The 16,824-nt window shown below is 35.9% G+C and overlaps 1 protein-coding gene across 1 annotated transcript; it reads left to right on the forward strand.

Moving 5' to 3' along the window:
• The first annotated feature begins 10,743 nt into the window (after nt 1-10,743).
• LOC133198227 (uncharacterized) lies at nt 10,744-14,481 on the forward strand. Its single transcript, XM_061334353.1, has one exon. It carries the CDS (start codon nt 10,744-10,746, stop codon nt 14,479-14,481), a length of 3,738 nt encoding a protein of 1,245 aa, XP_061190337.1.
• Nucleotides 14,482-16,824: the final 2,343 nt, after the last annotated feature.

Raw genomic sequence — 16,824 nt, forward strand, 5'->3', positions numbered from 1 at the left:
TTTGACCTTGACCTTGGAGTTTGACCTACTTTTGAAAAACTTAACATTGGCCGTAACTTTTGAACGATTTGTACTTCAGCTTTCATATTAAACATTTGTAATCCTTGTGACAAGACCTTCCTTTGAATACGAACAACTTTGACCCTTTGACCTTGACCTTTGAGTTTGACCTTCATTTGAAAAACTTCAACCTTGGCCATAACTTTTGAACCGTTGGTGCTAGGCCTTTCATACCTCACAAATGTAATCCTGTGACAGGACCTTCCTTTGGATATCAACAACTTTGACCCTTTGACCTTGGAGTTTGACCTACTTTTGAAAAACCTTAAATTTGGCCATAACTTTTGAACCGTTGGAGCTAGGGCTTTCATACTTCACATATGTAATCCTTGTGACAAGACCTTCCTTTGGATACCAACAATTGTAATCCATTGACCTTGACGTTTGACCTACTTTTAAAAAAATTAAACCTTTGTCATAACTTTAGAACGATTGGTGCTTCAGTTTTCATATTTCACCTGTATATTTCTTGTGAGAAGGCCTTTCCTAAGGCACCATTAATTTTGACCATTTGACCTTGACCTTGATGTTTGACTTACTTTTGAAAAACTTTAACCTTTTCTAAATCTATTCAATGGTTGCTGCTAGGGCTTTCATATTTCACAGGTATATACCTCGAGACAAGACCTTACTTTGGGTACCAACATATTTTATTTGCATTTGAGAAAGTTTAACCTTTGCTATAAGTTGCCATAAGGGGGCATCGGTGTTTCACAAACACATCTTGTTTTTATTGGAAATGGCCGCCACAAGCACACAGAGGTTTGAAACAGAATTGTCTCTAGATGGGGAAACTCCCCAGTTCGTTCTGAAAGAGAGTGATCAATACAAGAGAGGGCACTATGCCTTTCAGATGACTTTCTTTAGAGGAAAGGTCTATATTCACGTACAGGGTAAGATTTAAAATCTCTTTCTTTCTATTCTCTCTCATAGTTTAAAATAATTATGTTGAATCTCCATAGTTTAAAAGATTAAAGATTTGAAAATTAAGCTGTTATTATTGAAATGGTCGGGAGGAGTTAGCTCCCGTTACTTGTTTATATGATAATAAATAATCAATGTATATATTGTAATTAACTGGTCAATTGACAAAAAAATTATACAAGTAAAATTGATTAATGATGTCAAGTCAGACAATAAGTATTGTATTATCAAAAGGAAGGCAGTTTGCTGTATTTTGTTTATACAATATTGGAAAACTTAATGATATTCTTTAAGCCGTAGTACAAAGGGTAGTATAAGCCAGCTGGCCTGTGTGCGATAATTGGCGTATGTAAGTTGCTCACTCCCATTGTGCAACTGGATTTAGTCTCTGGCTAGTTATTTGCAGCGTATTGTTGAGTGTAAGATAGAGTGTCCTGTTACCTACTGACCGCTCAGGTCCGACACGTTACAAAAGTTGGAGGCAGCACCGGGATTTTACTGGAGGTATGGGTGAACGTAATAAGAAAATTGAGGATAGCCTTAGAGAAACCTTAGATAAGATGGAAGAGAAGCTAAAGAGGTATTGCCTTGACCAGTCTAAACCTATAAGTAGGAGACATGACCAAGTGTCAAGTCGTGACAGTGGGTTTGCAACTCGTCAGGCGGATGACTCATTTGACTATGACAGAACATTGAGAAATGTCTCAGAACACAGACTGCAAGGAAGGAAAAGTACAATGAGCCATTGGGAAGAAAGAACAGAAACGCCATCCAGACGCCAACTTGACGGAGCAAGACCAAAAGTCCGATCTGCCGATGACCAGCATGTTGCAGAGAAACAGTATTACAACTGGTTAACATACAGCTTGTCTAAACCATTAAGGCTCTTGGGCCTCCTGTAATTTTCAAAACCTAACCTAGAATGAGTTTAATTTTGTTAATTTATGTTTGCTTTTAAACTATCGCAACGACGAATATTACAATCGTATTTAGAAGAATACTGTACAATTTATAAGTGTTCAATGGCATTGTTTCTTTTTAAATTAAAGAAAAATAAAGTGTGTTTAATTTCGAATTAACCCCCCCCCCCCTTATTTTCCTAAATTTGTTTCAATTTTACATAATCATTTGCATTTGCATTTTTTCATCTAACTTTCATTGTTTTCTAATAAATTATTTTTTTTTTAAATAACTCTAAGCTATCTGCTCATACTGTAAGTTTCACATGATACCGACATCCTTTATGCGCAGATGTGTAATAAGGTCGCGGCAGTTTTAAAGGTAAAAAAAAATAAAACTGATAAAAATTGAGACCCCTCTTGACAACGAGAACACACCTCCCTTATCCCACCCTCCCCCAACCCAACGGGCCCAACCCTCTGATTTTAATAGACTTTAATATGAATAAAAATAGAACCCCTCTCCCCCCATGACAACTAGAACTCACCTCACTTGTCCAACCAGAATAATATAAAAATAGAAATCCCTCATGACAACAAGAACACACATAAGTGCCATCCCCGGGTTATAAAAAGAGAGGAATAAATATAAATGACATCATTGTAAACGTCAACTTGGAAACGTAAAAGCAGCAGAGATAATTATGGCGGAGTCATTCTTTGAATTTCAGTAAGCTATTACATTATGGTTATTATGATTCAATTAAGACATCTCGATATTTTTTGTCAAAATGAAGTTCAAAAGTATTTTCTTTTAAGGCTAATGTTTTCAAATAAAAGTTGAGATAATAGACTGAATATTATTCATATACGTGATCCAAAATTTGTTTAGAAATTTATTGTTAATTAGGTTGACTGAAATTTTAATCGATTTTTTTACATTTTTTTTTTTGGTCGTTATATCACATAAATAAATAAATAAATAAAGCAGAACGAACGCAAAAAATTATTTGCGAATTTAAAAAAAATGTGCACAAATATATAACTCAAGTTATCTTTCTTGGACTATTATACGATAATACATTTTGTCTTCCCAGGGATACCGCGAAATGTACTTCTTTACCAGCGAGAGAGTTCAAAGATCAAAGATTTTGAAGAAGAGTGGGTTCAGTTGGGTCATGACTTCGCAATTATATTCGACTCCAAGTAAGTTAAACTCTTCAAAAATTTTAGTTGACTTTAAAAAAAATAAGAAGATTTACCACCACTAGTCTTTTTTCTACTTAAAAATGGGCATTAAAAAAAAGGGTTACTCAAGTTCAAATTTGCCGTCTTTTAATCTTTTTGACAAAAGGAAATTAGATTATAATTTTTTCTAAATCTTTTTGACCAAAGGAAATTAAATTATAATTTTTTTTCTTTCTTTTTAATTCGAAACTCTCCTAAGCATGAAGAACCCGTGTCGAAAAAGAGGAAAATTGAAGAGGCAGATGATTCGATTATTATTAATAGGAGGTAATGGATTTCTTCTAAAGTTTTATCTTGACTTATTCAGATTTGTAGTGTGTAACACCATATTTATAAATATTTCATATGTAATAAATAGTGAAAAATTGATTATTTTAAAATGTTTAGAAATGAAATTAATCTTTCAAAGGAATTTAGGGAAAAAAAACCTTGTTTGTCTCGTTGATCATCTTTAAATTGTAAAATTAATTTCTTTCAATATTAATTTTCCATAGAGAATTTGGAAAGAAACAGAGTCTTGATTTGTTCACCCAAGAGAGGAAAGAAGAGGTCCCTACATTAGAGCAGTTTAGGTATGAATTTATATGCAAATGTACAAGTGTAGACTTTTTATGCAAGAAAAATTCAGTATCTTGAGCAAATCAAACTTGGTTCAAATTGACTTTTTACGAGATTGACGATTGTTCGTTATACTACCCATTTCATGTAAGAAAAATCAGTATCTTGAGCAGATCAACCTTCGTTTAAGTTTTAAACCATGAAATATATGCTCCAATTTTTTTAATTATTTTTTTCTTTTATAACTATTTTTAAAAGTTAATTCTATGGTATGATCGTTTAAACAGGCAATGCTTCTCTTTGTTACAGAGAAGAATCCCCGGAAAAGTATGAGAAACTAGAAAAACGTGTATCAACCATGGATACTTTCGATATGCCAACCCATGTTCCGCCACCCCCAGTATACAGTCCTGTATCACCGGCATCTCCAGAATCTCCCAATACTACGAACACACCACTGATACCTCTGACGGCCCAGAGTCAGACATTTGTGTCATCGCTATACAGCCCAATGCCTACACAATCGGTACCTTCAATCGGAGGTACCCCTGACGACCTAGACATCAACTCCGTCAACCCAGTATACAGTCCTGAGTCACCGGCATCTCCAGAATCTCCCAATACCTCGATCACACCACTGATTCCTCTGACGGCCCAGAGTCAGACATTTGTGTCATCTCTATACAGCCCAATGCCTACACAATCTGCATCTATAATCGGAGCTACCCCACTGACGAACCAGACATCAACGAACTCTCCAGTTTTGGCGCCTGGCTTCTGGAATCAGCGGGATCGATATCCTATGAAGGAGGAACCCAGTGCATTGAATGAAGTGGTGGACAGTGTCCGTGTGAACCTCTCACAAACTTCAATGTTAGTCAATTACATACAGGATTTTATGAAGAAGTTTCAGTATTAGACAGAGGGTATAGTGTAAATAGGGGAAAGACTTATTGAGATTGAGGGAGGAGTAAAGTTGTTAGGTATGTTATTAAACTTTATTCGTGTATGTTAATTTAAACTTCGATGATTATATTGAAGATGTAATAGATGTACGTTTTTGCCAGTTAACCGGGATGTGTTCATTTAATTGATTTTATATGATTTTGTTACTGAAATAAAAAAAAAATGGAGGTGTTTTTTTGTTTGTTTGAATTTCTTGTTAAATATTATTGTTTTTGTTGATAGAATTATTGAGGGTAACACAAGACATCGTTATAATATTTTACTTACTGTTGCGAGAGAGGACTCTACCCATTGAATCCAAAACGTGATCGTAAAATATATTGCAGCCATGGATCTTTTTATACAAAGCCAGGACCCATGATATCAGGGTGACCCCAGACGGACCCATCATATCAGGATGACCCCATATGGACCCCTGACGTCATTGACCTCAGACGGGCCCGTATATAGAGGTGACCCCAGACGGACCCATGACGTCATTAACCCCAAATAAACCCCAGACTACCCCCGTTACTACTGCCATCGATCCAGCCACAAAGGTATCGAAATGTAAGTCGTACATACTTTTTATTTCGGATCTGTATGCAAACACGATATCCATTATGTAATTGATATAAATTTGAACTTGATATATATCTTTTTTTTCATTCTTTTTTTTTTTTTTTTTGCAAACAATACACAAGATGTCGAATCCTTCTCAGGATCTTGCGCCCCGGTGAGTACCACGAGTACAGCAGCTGATCGAACCACAAAGAGTACCGCGACAGCATAGGAGAGGTAAAAACTTCTAAAGTAAGTCTGCGTACCTCGGGTACTTCATCGGATGCAGAAGTCACAGGCGTTGACAGTTACAAAACCTCTTCACCTTTGATTGATCAAGACGTCACAGATAGTGGCAGTCATAAAACCATTTACCAATCCAACCCTCCTGCTGTAAACATCACAGACAGTGATAGTCAAACCATAAGAACAGGGATATATGTCGGTAATCAATATCGAAGTAATAAAACATATAGTGAACTGCACGCAAATTATGTTTCTAAATATAAGAAAAAACTTGATTTTAAGAAATATATTGAAGTAACATTGATAATTTTTACATATTGTAAAAGCAGAGAAAATGCTTTTTCAAAATATATAAATATTTCTGTATTTGATAGAAAGGGGAATATATCCTTATCGTAGGGAAAATTTCACTTTCTCTGGAGCAAATTTTTACATTTTCAAATACTAGAGAAAATTTCCTTAAAAATGGTATATAATTTATGTACTTTTATGTCATGGCGAAGAAGAAACATCAATTTTTTAACGCTATCGGTCATAATGACCGATGCGGTAGAGAAGGGGTTAAATTAAAAGCTTACTTGTATATTTGCACAGGGGAGCTGAGATTTTTTAGTGTGTGGTTTGGGGGAGGGGAGGGGGAAGTAGTGGGTCCTCTCTGGTACAATGTGACTGTTTATATTTCATTCATTGCATTGTAAGAAATAAAAGCATTAAAACTGTAGATATTAAAGCATCGAGTTTTGTGTTTGATTAAACAAGTAGACTGCCCTTTTCTGTCAAAATATATTTCTGTATATCGGAGATATAAACAGTAGAACCGACATTTTACAATTCCCTTTTCAGAATACTTCGTGAACTTTTTTTCCTTGTCTATTCTGCAACAAATAAACAAAACCACATGAGAGAATAATGTTACAAATGAGGAAATTTGTTTCCTTCGAAAAAAAAAAACTTTAAATCGCTGTTTGTGGTAACACGACAACAATGCAACAGATGCAGAATAAACATTATACTTCAGAAGGACAAAGACTTTAAAATGTCCTTAAATCTAATGAAAAAGATGACGATTACTTCCCAACACCCGATCCAGATCCGATGCTGTCTCAAGTTCATCCTCTGTGTCCTTGTCGATTCCATCCACCTCTTAAATATCACGCACAATGTTTTTGTGTAAACGTTCAGAACCAAAGCTCAAGGTTGTACCATCAAAGGTATTTTTTATGTTCCTGAGCTGTTAATTTAACTGCTGGAAGTCAACTTTGTCCCAGTCACTTGGAAGATGGCGATTTTAACTTATCATGCATAAAAGCAGCTAGTGAATTTCTCAGCAAGGCTGCTATGTACAACAATGCAGCATACCAAATATTACAGAATTGGTTTTGATACATCCTCCAACATTACAGAAAATGATTGTTTGACACTGACTGGAATAAGCAAAGATACATATGATGAAATGTACGAAGCTTTGAAAGACGTTGGGAACACACCTCTTTGGTCAGTTCGCACATTACTTGGAATTTTCTTATTCAAAATATGATACGGACTTTCCAATAAAGAACTTTCAACCATTTAAATATCTCTGAATCTAGTTTGACCCTATTCGCAACATTTAAAATATTTAAGCAAAAATTCTCACTCGCATGTTAAAGTCAAAACACTGAAGATATCAAGCAAGAATGACATAGCTGTTGTCGATCGAGTTTCAGGAATGCTGTATTTTTCCTAGAGGATATAAAATCTATGCTTCATGAGACAAGGGAGTAAAAAATGTCTACAGAGGATGCTTCTGTCAGTCTTTTAAATACAAAAGTTTAAGTCTGGGAAATTGAAGAAACTGAAATACCGCAAACTGTTGATAAAATGATCATTTCAAGTACACTAGTTCAGAGATACATGTTAACATTGTGGTACCACAGCCCGATTCATCCGACCACTGCAACAACATCATAATCTAAATATTTAAAAATATATATATTCAAAATCTATAATTGAAATCTTACAAAACGATATCAATCGTTAAAAATGTATTAAATCATACTGTCCGTTTCAAATTATACAACAAAAAAAAAATGAAAATTCAAAAATAAAAAATTAATTCAGTAACATGTATCGTATCTACTTGCAGATACATTAATTATCTTAGCGAACAGAGTATGTCTGAAAACTAATCGAAATGTTTACGACAATAATTGCACTGCATGTCGAAAAGGAAACCCAGAGGTCATCTAGGCGACGCACAAAGAGGTGCCAGGTACAGTCCAAGGTTTGCAAGGACCGCAGCCAGACTTCAAGGTAACAGTCTTCGACCACCAGCGAAGAGCCATTTGCATTTTTCAGCGATGCTCATATAATAGTTTTAAGGAAGCCATCTAAGCGAGTTTAGCGGACAGGAGACTCCAATTTACTCCTTTCCCCGTCAGAGTTAGGCCTATGAGGGATGACACCTCCCAGACAATGACGTTTCTAATTCCCTTTGCTCAGTTTTTACAGGGTGTGATATAAATGCCATGCAGAGCTAGTTCCGAGTTAGGATGTAATGCAAAAATAATAACAAGCTACGCAATTCTAATGCGTCAAATATATACGAGTTTACTATTTGGCTGCGCTAGAAAATGTGTAGTTTAAAAAAAAAACATTTTATAGAATGGGCCGTTAGGAAAAAGTGAGGAAGCAGCAACGTCGCACACTATTTGGATGAATTTTTGTAAGCATGACGAGCAGGCACTCGGGACTCTGCAAACCTTTTGTCCCTATGTCATGTTTTTGTTCAATTTGTTAAAATTTGGGTTCCATTGGCTAAGGAAACGACAATACCCGTACGAAATTCAGAGGTGTATTACGTCTGGATTTTTTGAAAATCCTGGCGCAAAAGAGGCGTATTCTTAAAAATAGTATTAAAATATGATTCATTTTCAGGCGTACACATATTTTTGCCAGAAATACGTCTCCTTTTCTCCTGGCGTAAATTCTCAATGCGGGCGTATTTTTTACTTAGTCTCTTTTGCACAAGGAAATTAAACCTTAGAAAATTTCAAAAGGCGTATTTTTGGAAATCCTGGTGGATTTTCTGACTTCGCCCTTATTATTAAGAGAGTTAGATAATTGTTTTTTTAAGTCCTTTAAGTTTTGACAAAGCATTTAGCTGGTGCTAAAATAATTTTCAATCAGTTAATTAAATGTAGTATTTGATTTGAACATATTTTATTGTAATTTATAATTACAAAGGGATTGGGCACAAGTTCTGAAAACTTATTACGCCCTCTCCCTACATGTAAATTACACATTAAAAATTGTCACAGTTAAAAATGTTAAACATAATGTTTTTAAAGTATACAATATTTGCAAAAGTTTACAAATTGATGCATTTTACAGATATATATATACATACAAATAATTTTGTACATATTCATATTCTGATTTTGTGGTGACGCTCAATCCGGAATTTTGCTTTCCGTCTTTGTATACTTTAATTTCTTCTAGACAGGAAGTTATTAGATCGTAAATGAAACGTTGAGCAAGCATGCTGTTGTATACTATCATTTTATGTAGAAATTAGAGTTTGGCCCTGCACAGAGTAAGTGTTTTATCTCAAATTATATGAATTATTACTGTTATTATGAATATTGTAATTTTTTATTGTTTAAAAACCTTATATCAGAGATTTGATTGCTCGAGCATAATGTAAACAAACCTGGAATTACTTCATTGAATTTAGGTCATGTTTTGCTTTAGATATTTGGTGTATTCTTAAAAGTAGCATTTATTAGACACTGTGTTGATCATAATTCAATGTGACATGAAAATCAGTAAGGCTTATCTTGTACAATCTGTTTTGTTGTATTGTTTACAGTTTTGTACCCTCTCTGGGGGTTTGGAAAGCAATAAAAATTGCACAGTACAAAATCTAGGCGCCAAGCTTCATCAGAATGGCAGATGGGAAACCTTCCACGGAAATGGACAAGCAACGGCAGCAAGCACTCGCAGAAAAGGCTGAACAGATTTATGAAAGGAAAGTAGAAAAATACAAAGACAAGCAAAGTGTAAAATCTAAGCGATCAAAGTTATCCAGACTATCGAATCTGTCCAGTGTAAGTTCATTATACATTAAGGTATGTCACTCGTGAAATTTGTTATATCAAATATTTTAGAGAAGTATATTTTGGATAAGTACTCATATAGTATGACTCAAAATCGCAGAGAAAATGGGGGGTAGTGTGCATCTAACTGAGCTACGGTACAATTAAGTTGACCTTTTTGCACTTAAATTGTAACTCTTTGGTTAATCACTTTAACCGTTATTATATTTTATCAGATGTAACCATGACAATAAACATAATCTTATTTTACGTAAAATAGTTTGAATAATATTTATCATTGAACAAATCATGCAACTTAATGCGCGTAAATTATTGTGTAACCTTTTTGCACTAAAAAAGTCTCATATTTGGGGTATTAAAAATCTAAATAGGCAATAGAATATTTTCTTGTATCAAACTTTTTACGACTTAAGTGCTGATTGGTCAAAAGTATCGAGTAGTTAAAAATAATGAAAGAAAAAGTTGGGGTCAGTGATGTAAATTTTGAAATATTGGTCAAAATATGCGATTTTCTGGCAAAAAAACTGTCTAAATTTTATCTCGATTTCCTTAATATATCTTCATTTCTTGGTAAAGTTTGTTGAGCGAAGGTGTAAATTTTGTTATAAAAATATAAATTGAGACCTATATTTAATACTTCAGCCATATCATAACGGAAAATATTCTCTGAGTAAAAGTATGTGAGGCTAGAGTTCCAAGATATTCAATTTAATAAGTGTGTAGATTTGCAGAATTTTCTACTAAATATCCTTCCACCACAAGAAATAGTCCCTTATAAATCTTGCTTCTTTATGAATTTTTGAGCAGTTTTTGAATTGAATGTTGAACATTTTACTTTGTTTAATTTAAATATGTTATAAAGATTGAATTGTAATAAATAGTTTTTAAGTAAGAGGTTGTGACTGAGATTTTCTAAAAGGCTGACGAGTGACATACCTTAAGCAGAAAACCAAGGTCGAAGAAGCTCGTGTCAAATTGAAATACATAAAGCAAGATTCAGAATTATTGAAGGAAAAGGCTGCACTGGAAGCTAAGATGTCTATTCTGGACAAAGAAAGACAGTATGAGGAGTGCACTCAAGGATTAAATGCTCTGAATGAATTATTGACTTGGCATCGAGCGAAGAAGAGGAGGAGCCTTATGAAAATGAATTAACAGACACTCGAGAGTCCCGTGTTAAGCAGTAAGTTGAAGAACAAAATCAGATGTCACGTTCATGTAGCTCTCCACCTGAAACTCAAGACCGTGCCTATGACAGTGATCAGTGTACAACTCAAGTTACACCATTAAACATGTTAAATGCAGAAACTCCTCCATTCATTTCAAGACAAGGAAATATGTGTGAAGAATTCTCTAAATTCATGGTAAAGAAGGACATGCTTTTGAAAAGGATTCATGAATTTGATGACAGACCAGAGTTCTTTGGCTCATGGAAAAGCACCTTTGTGAATGTAGTACAAGAACTGAATCTTAGTCCCGCAGAAGAGGTTGACTTACTTATACAGTATTTAGGACCCAAGTCAAAGAAATCAGCTATGAGTATCCGGTCAGCCAACTACAGTGATTCTTCTCGAGCAAGAGACAGGATCTGGCAGAGATTGATTGAACGTTACGCAAAACCAGAATTGGTCGAATCCTCTATCAAACAGAAACTTATGTCTTTACCAAAAATCGCAAGCAAGGAAGTGAAAAAACTATATGAACTTGTGGACATTGTGGTGGAAATTGAATCTTTAAAGAAAGATGAACAGTATTGTAGTCTCTTTGCTTCATATGACTCTTCAGCTGGAGTTAATTTAATTGTCAATAAACTTCCTTATCAGTTACAGGAAAAGTGGACCAATGAGGCAAGCAGATACAAAGAGCAACACGACCTGGCCTTTCCACCATTCCACATATTTGCACACTTTCTGGAAAAGATGGCAAGAGTGAAAAATGACCCATCCTTTGTTTACGAAGATACAAGACCATGTAAACTGAAACCTCAAACTTCATCTCATTCTGTTTTTGTCAAAAAGGTGGATGTGCCAGTCACGAACTCTGTGTCAGAAACCAAGACATCGGCTTTGACTATATGTCCCTTGCATAAAACGAACCACAGTTTAAATAAGTGTCACCAGTTTCGTGAGAAATCGTTACAGGATCGACTAGAGTTCTTAAGAAGTAAAGGACTTTGTTTTAAGTGCTGTGGTCAGAGGAGTCACCTAGCTAAGGACTGTCGCTCAAATATGATGTGTAGTGTGTGTAAAGCAACCAATCACCCAACGGCTTTGCATATACACATACCTACTCACAGTGATCAAGACTGTAACAAGAACTATCTTGCTAAGACTACCACAGAAGAAGTGACATCAGCTTGCTCCATGGTTTGTGGAAGAGCAGGTGCAAGGAAGTCTTGTGCTAAGACAGTATTAGTGAAAGTATATCCCAGAGGATGTCCAGAGAAAGCTGTTCTTATATATGCAATTGTGGATGAACAGAGCAACCGCTCTCTAGCAAGGTCAGCATTCTTTGACCTCTTTGCTATCTCAGGACCCGAGATACCATACTCAGTATCATCTTGCAATGGGAACACGACGGAGTTTGGTAGACGATGTTCAGACTTTACCATAGAATCTTTTGATTCAAGCTTTAAGATGGATCTGCCCATGCTCATAGAGTGTGACCAAATACCGAACATTCGGGATGAGATACCATCTCCTTTAGTGGCAGAACAATTTAGTCATTTGAAGGACATTGCTAAGTTCATCCCTCCTATCCAGGAAAATGCTGAGATATTACTACTCATTGGAAGGGATTTACTACCGGCTCATCATGTCTTAGAACAATGTTTAGGACCTATACATGCGCCATTCGCACAAAGGTTACGGTTGGGCTGGGTCATCGTTGGAAATGTGTGTCTCGGCACAGCTCATCAGCAAGATTCTATCTCAGTTATGAAGACCTTCACCTTGAAGGATGGTAGAACTACTGTTCTTGAGCCATGCTATAACAACATTCATGTTGAGGATAGTTGTGTTTTCTCAAGGACAAAAGAGGATAATATTCCTGGACTTTCAATAGAAGATAAAGACTTTTTGAATCTCATGGAAACAGAAATGTACAAAAGTCCTCATGGATCTTGGACAGCTCCCCTTCCTTTCCGAAGGAATCGTCAGCATCTACCAAATAATAAGCCTCAGGCCCATAGAAGAGCCCATTCACTGGACATGAATTTAAGAAAAAATCCAGAAAAGATGGAACATGTTATTGGTTTTATGAAGAAAATATTAAGAAACGGACATGCCGAACCAGCTCAAGAACTGGACTTAAATACTGAATGCTGGTACCTGCCATTATTCGCTATGTATCACCCTAAGAAGCCAGGAAGTGTGCGTTGTGTCTTTCACTCTTCAGCTAAATATGAAGGGATCAGTCTAAACGATGTGTTACTTACAGGACCAGATCTTGTGAACTCACTCTTAGGCATATTACTAAGATTCCGGCAACATCCTGTTGCAATAACTGCAGATATAGAACAAATGTTCTATCGCTTCTCTGTTCCGGAAAAACACAGGGATTATTTAAGATTTATGCGGTATAAAGACAATGACCCAAGCCAAGACATGATTGAATACAGAATGACCAGACATGTGTTCGGAAACAGCCCGTCGCCTGCTGTGGCAACCTGTGGACTGAGAAAATGTGTAATTGATGCAGAAGAAGATGTGAAGGGCTTTGTTTGCCGAAATTTTTATGTGGACGACGGTTTAATGTCGTTTGACGGCAGTGTCGAAGCTGTGAACTTATTGTCCCGCACTCAGACAATGCTCAAGAAAGAGGGAAATATTCGTTTACACAAAATTACTTCAAACAGTCTAGATGTGATCAAAGCCTTCCCTCAAGAAGATCTTGCCAAAGAAGTCACAGGCATTAAACTAGATTTAAGTGAAGCACCACTTCAGAGAAAATTGGGGGTCAGCTGGGATATTTCCACAGACTCATTTACATTTCAAGTGACTTCTACCCATAGGCCATTCACCAAAAGAGGCGTTCTCGCAACTATTAACGGTTTATATGATCCGATTGGAATTGTGGCGCCAGTTACTATTCGTGGCAAACTTATCATGCAGGATGTTATGTCATCTGTAACAGATTGGGACGAACCTATTCCACATGCATTCCAAGCAAAGTGGCACAACTGGGTGAAATCCCTTGTTGACTTACAGTCCATCCTCATACATGTACCTAGATGTTATGTCAACTTGTCTTCATCTGAAGTAGAACGGAGGAAACTTCATGTCTTTTCTGATGCTTCACAGAGGGCGATCAGTGCCGTAGCTTATTTGAAGATATGTGACGTCAGTGGAGGTCATCATGTCAGCTTCGTTCACGGAAAGGCAAGAGTGGCTCCCTCACAGGGCCACACAATTCCTAGGCTAGAGTTGTGTGCGGCCGTACTTGCCACAAGGCTCAAAGACACCATAACACAACACTTGACTGTACCCATTGACTCTATTACGATGTATACAGACAGCAGAGTTGTACTCGGGTATATAAACAATGAACATAGACGCTTTTATGTGTATGTTGGAAACCGTATAGACATGATTCGTCATTCTACAACATCAGACCAGTGGACGTTTGTGTCATCTGAGGACAACCCTGCTGATATAGGTACGAGATCTATTCCTGCTAATGAAATTGAACAAAGTGCATGGATTCAAGGACCTTCAATTTTAAGGAGTGAACATCCACTAGAACACAGAAAAACGTCATATGAGCTGATAGACCCAGAAGAAGATAAAGAAGTCAGACCTGTTGTTATAGTTACGAAGAAAAGTTCTGCTATACAAGAGACAGTTTTAGGTATTCATCGATTTGAAAGATTTTCCACTTGGCGGAGCCTTGTACGAGCTAAAGCTAGGATCAAATGTGTAGCCAAATCATACAGAAATCTTTAGAAGCTCCAGAAACACTCATGGCTTCTCTCACAACAGACGAACTTACTCAAGCTGAGTTGTTTGTTATACAGCAAGTTCAACAGGCATGCTTTCCTGGTGAAGTTAGTGCTCTTAAGGAGGGGAGAGAACTGCACAGGACAAGTTTTATCATCTCACTGCCTCCAATACTGGACTCGAATGGCATCATGAGAGTTGGTGTAAGATTACCACAAGGGAGGAAATCTACTTGTTTAGAAGTTCATCCAGTGATAATACCAAAAAATAGTCACATTGCTGATCTAATTATTCATCATTTTCATGAGAGTGTCCACCATCAGGAAAAAAATCTGTCATATGAAAACTATCTATATTCATACCATATGAAGAAAATCAATGAACAAAAAAATTGAACATTTCAATCTGTATTTAGATGCATCTGTCACAGTGAGTGGTAAAAAAATTGCCAGTCGCTGATGATCCTAATATCATATTGTTTGGATGGTCCTTATGAATCCATTAACATTAATGATGGCTGTGTTTAAAGGCAGTTTTTCAGACTTTTTCAGTTTTTTGTCCTGACAAGCATTTCCTACAAAGAAATTAAATCATAATTTTTTTTATTATATTACTACCCATACTGATATTCCAATTGTTTCCGTCAAAGGGGCTAACTCCTATAATTACTGAATAGGACGTCATTACCTACAATAAATTCCATCTTATCACCTGAAAGGTACATGTTTTGTCAACTTGTTTATGTTAAACTGCACTGGTATTGCATGTTTTGAGCAAACAGAAGACCCTGTGTTTTGCACATTAATAACTGCACAATAGAGGCATATGTCAGACATCAGAACATGTTATTGACCAACTCTCTATATAAGTTGTGATTTCCCAAAGAACCAGCTACCGGCCAAATTGATCGCTTCAATTGATAAAAATTCCGCTTTGAAATAAAAAAAAAAAATTTAATTGTTGTATTGTTTTATTTGTCATAAACATCGACCCAAAGCCCGATACAATTGATCTCTAACCCTTTACTTTGAAATAAAGGGAAAACACTGTATAAGGTTGTTATTGGAACCTATTGTCCAAATGAGATGTAATAGTCCATTTTAGTTATGATATTCTAATTGGATTTATGAGTTTTACAGACATTATTTTGCTGAAAAGATGGATATTTTTAATCTGCATAAAATAATAAGAATATATCAAATGCAACAGTTTAATTATTACAAGGATTTTTTTTCAATTTCAAAACCCTCACATTTGTGAGATTAATCCCCATTAATGTGGGACCTGCGTCCTAAAATATTTTGTGTGATACACTGTAAAGTTGTGTTTACAAGTCTCTGCACATGTGTCAGAACAATATACACAGTTAAAAATCACTTTTAATGTTAATTACTTACTCAAAATTTAGTAAAGCCTTCAAATAGTTGTCGCTTAGCATAAAAAATGCATAACTTCATTATGACTTCGATGAAACTGAATCATTCAATTCACCTGGCCGTGTTACGTTGAACCTGAAACGAAAACGAGATCCGAATTTACTCTGAAAATTTCGTTGCAAAATGAACAACTATAAGAATCTACATTTCAAACACAAAATATGACAAACAATTAACAGTACATACATATTCACCGTCGTTTCAAGGGATTAGAGCACATATATCCAAAAGGAAACTCTTGAACAAGCCACAGAAGGGTACACTCCTATTTTTCTGTAACCAGGAAGTGCAAGTAGAACCTGGCTGAATCGGCCAGTCAATTTCGTATTCATCACAGAATCGGGAAATATTTAAATAACTATAATTTTTGTCCTTTAAATCTTTATTTTGAAAATTTATTTCCGCGTCGAAGTCGGAACTTTGATGACTACGGGGTATACACTTATTTTACGAAACCAAAAGTAGGGGGGTTTTATTGAATGCCGTACGTCAAATATTACGTCTCCTTTATCACCAGATGGATGTAATATAATTTATTGGCAATATACATGTATGCTGACAGCTTAATAAATGGATATGTTGAAATAAGATGGACCTGGCACAGGCACTCTTTGCCTGTTGCACCAGGGTCTGGTGTAAACCGCACCAAGCAATATACAGCACTGTAGAGTTATACATGTATATTGTATATAAGGATATACCTAAAATTGACTAAGTCAATCATTTTGTTTTAAAAATAGATACATAATGGAAGGGTGGCCTGGAAAAAAGTGGGGTGGGTCTTTAATTTATCCTTCTCTTAGCTCCCATCCCTTCAACTCTACTATTTTGAATTTCCTTTTTCTTCCTCTGTCTGACTCCGACCTTCCCTATTTCTTCCTCTCCAAACTCTCCTTTACACCTCACATTCACC

This window comes from Saccostrea echinata, unplaced genomic scaffold, assembly GCF_033153115.1.
Source record: "Saccostrea echinata isolate AGI-Se365-2 ecotype Australia unplaced genomic scaffold, CSIRO_AGI_Sech_v1 ptg000033l, whole genome shotgun sequence".
Classification (NCBI taxonomy): Eukaryota; Metazoa; Mollusca; class Bivalvia; order Ostreida; family Ostreidae; genus Saccostrea; species Saccostrea echinata.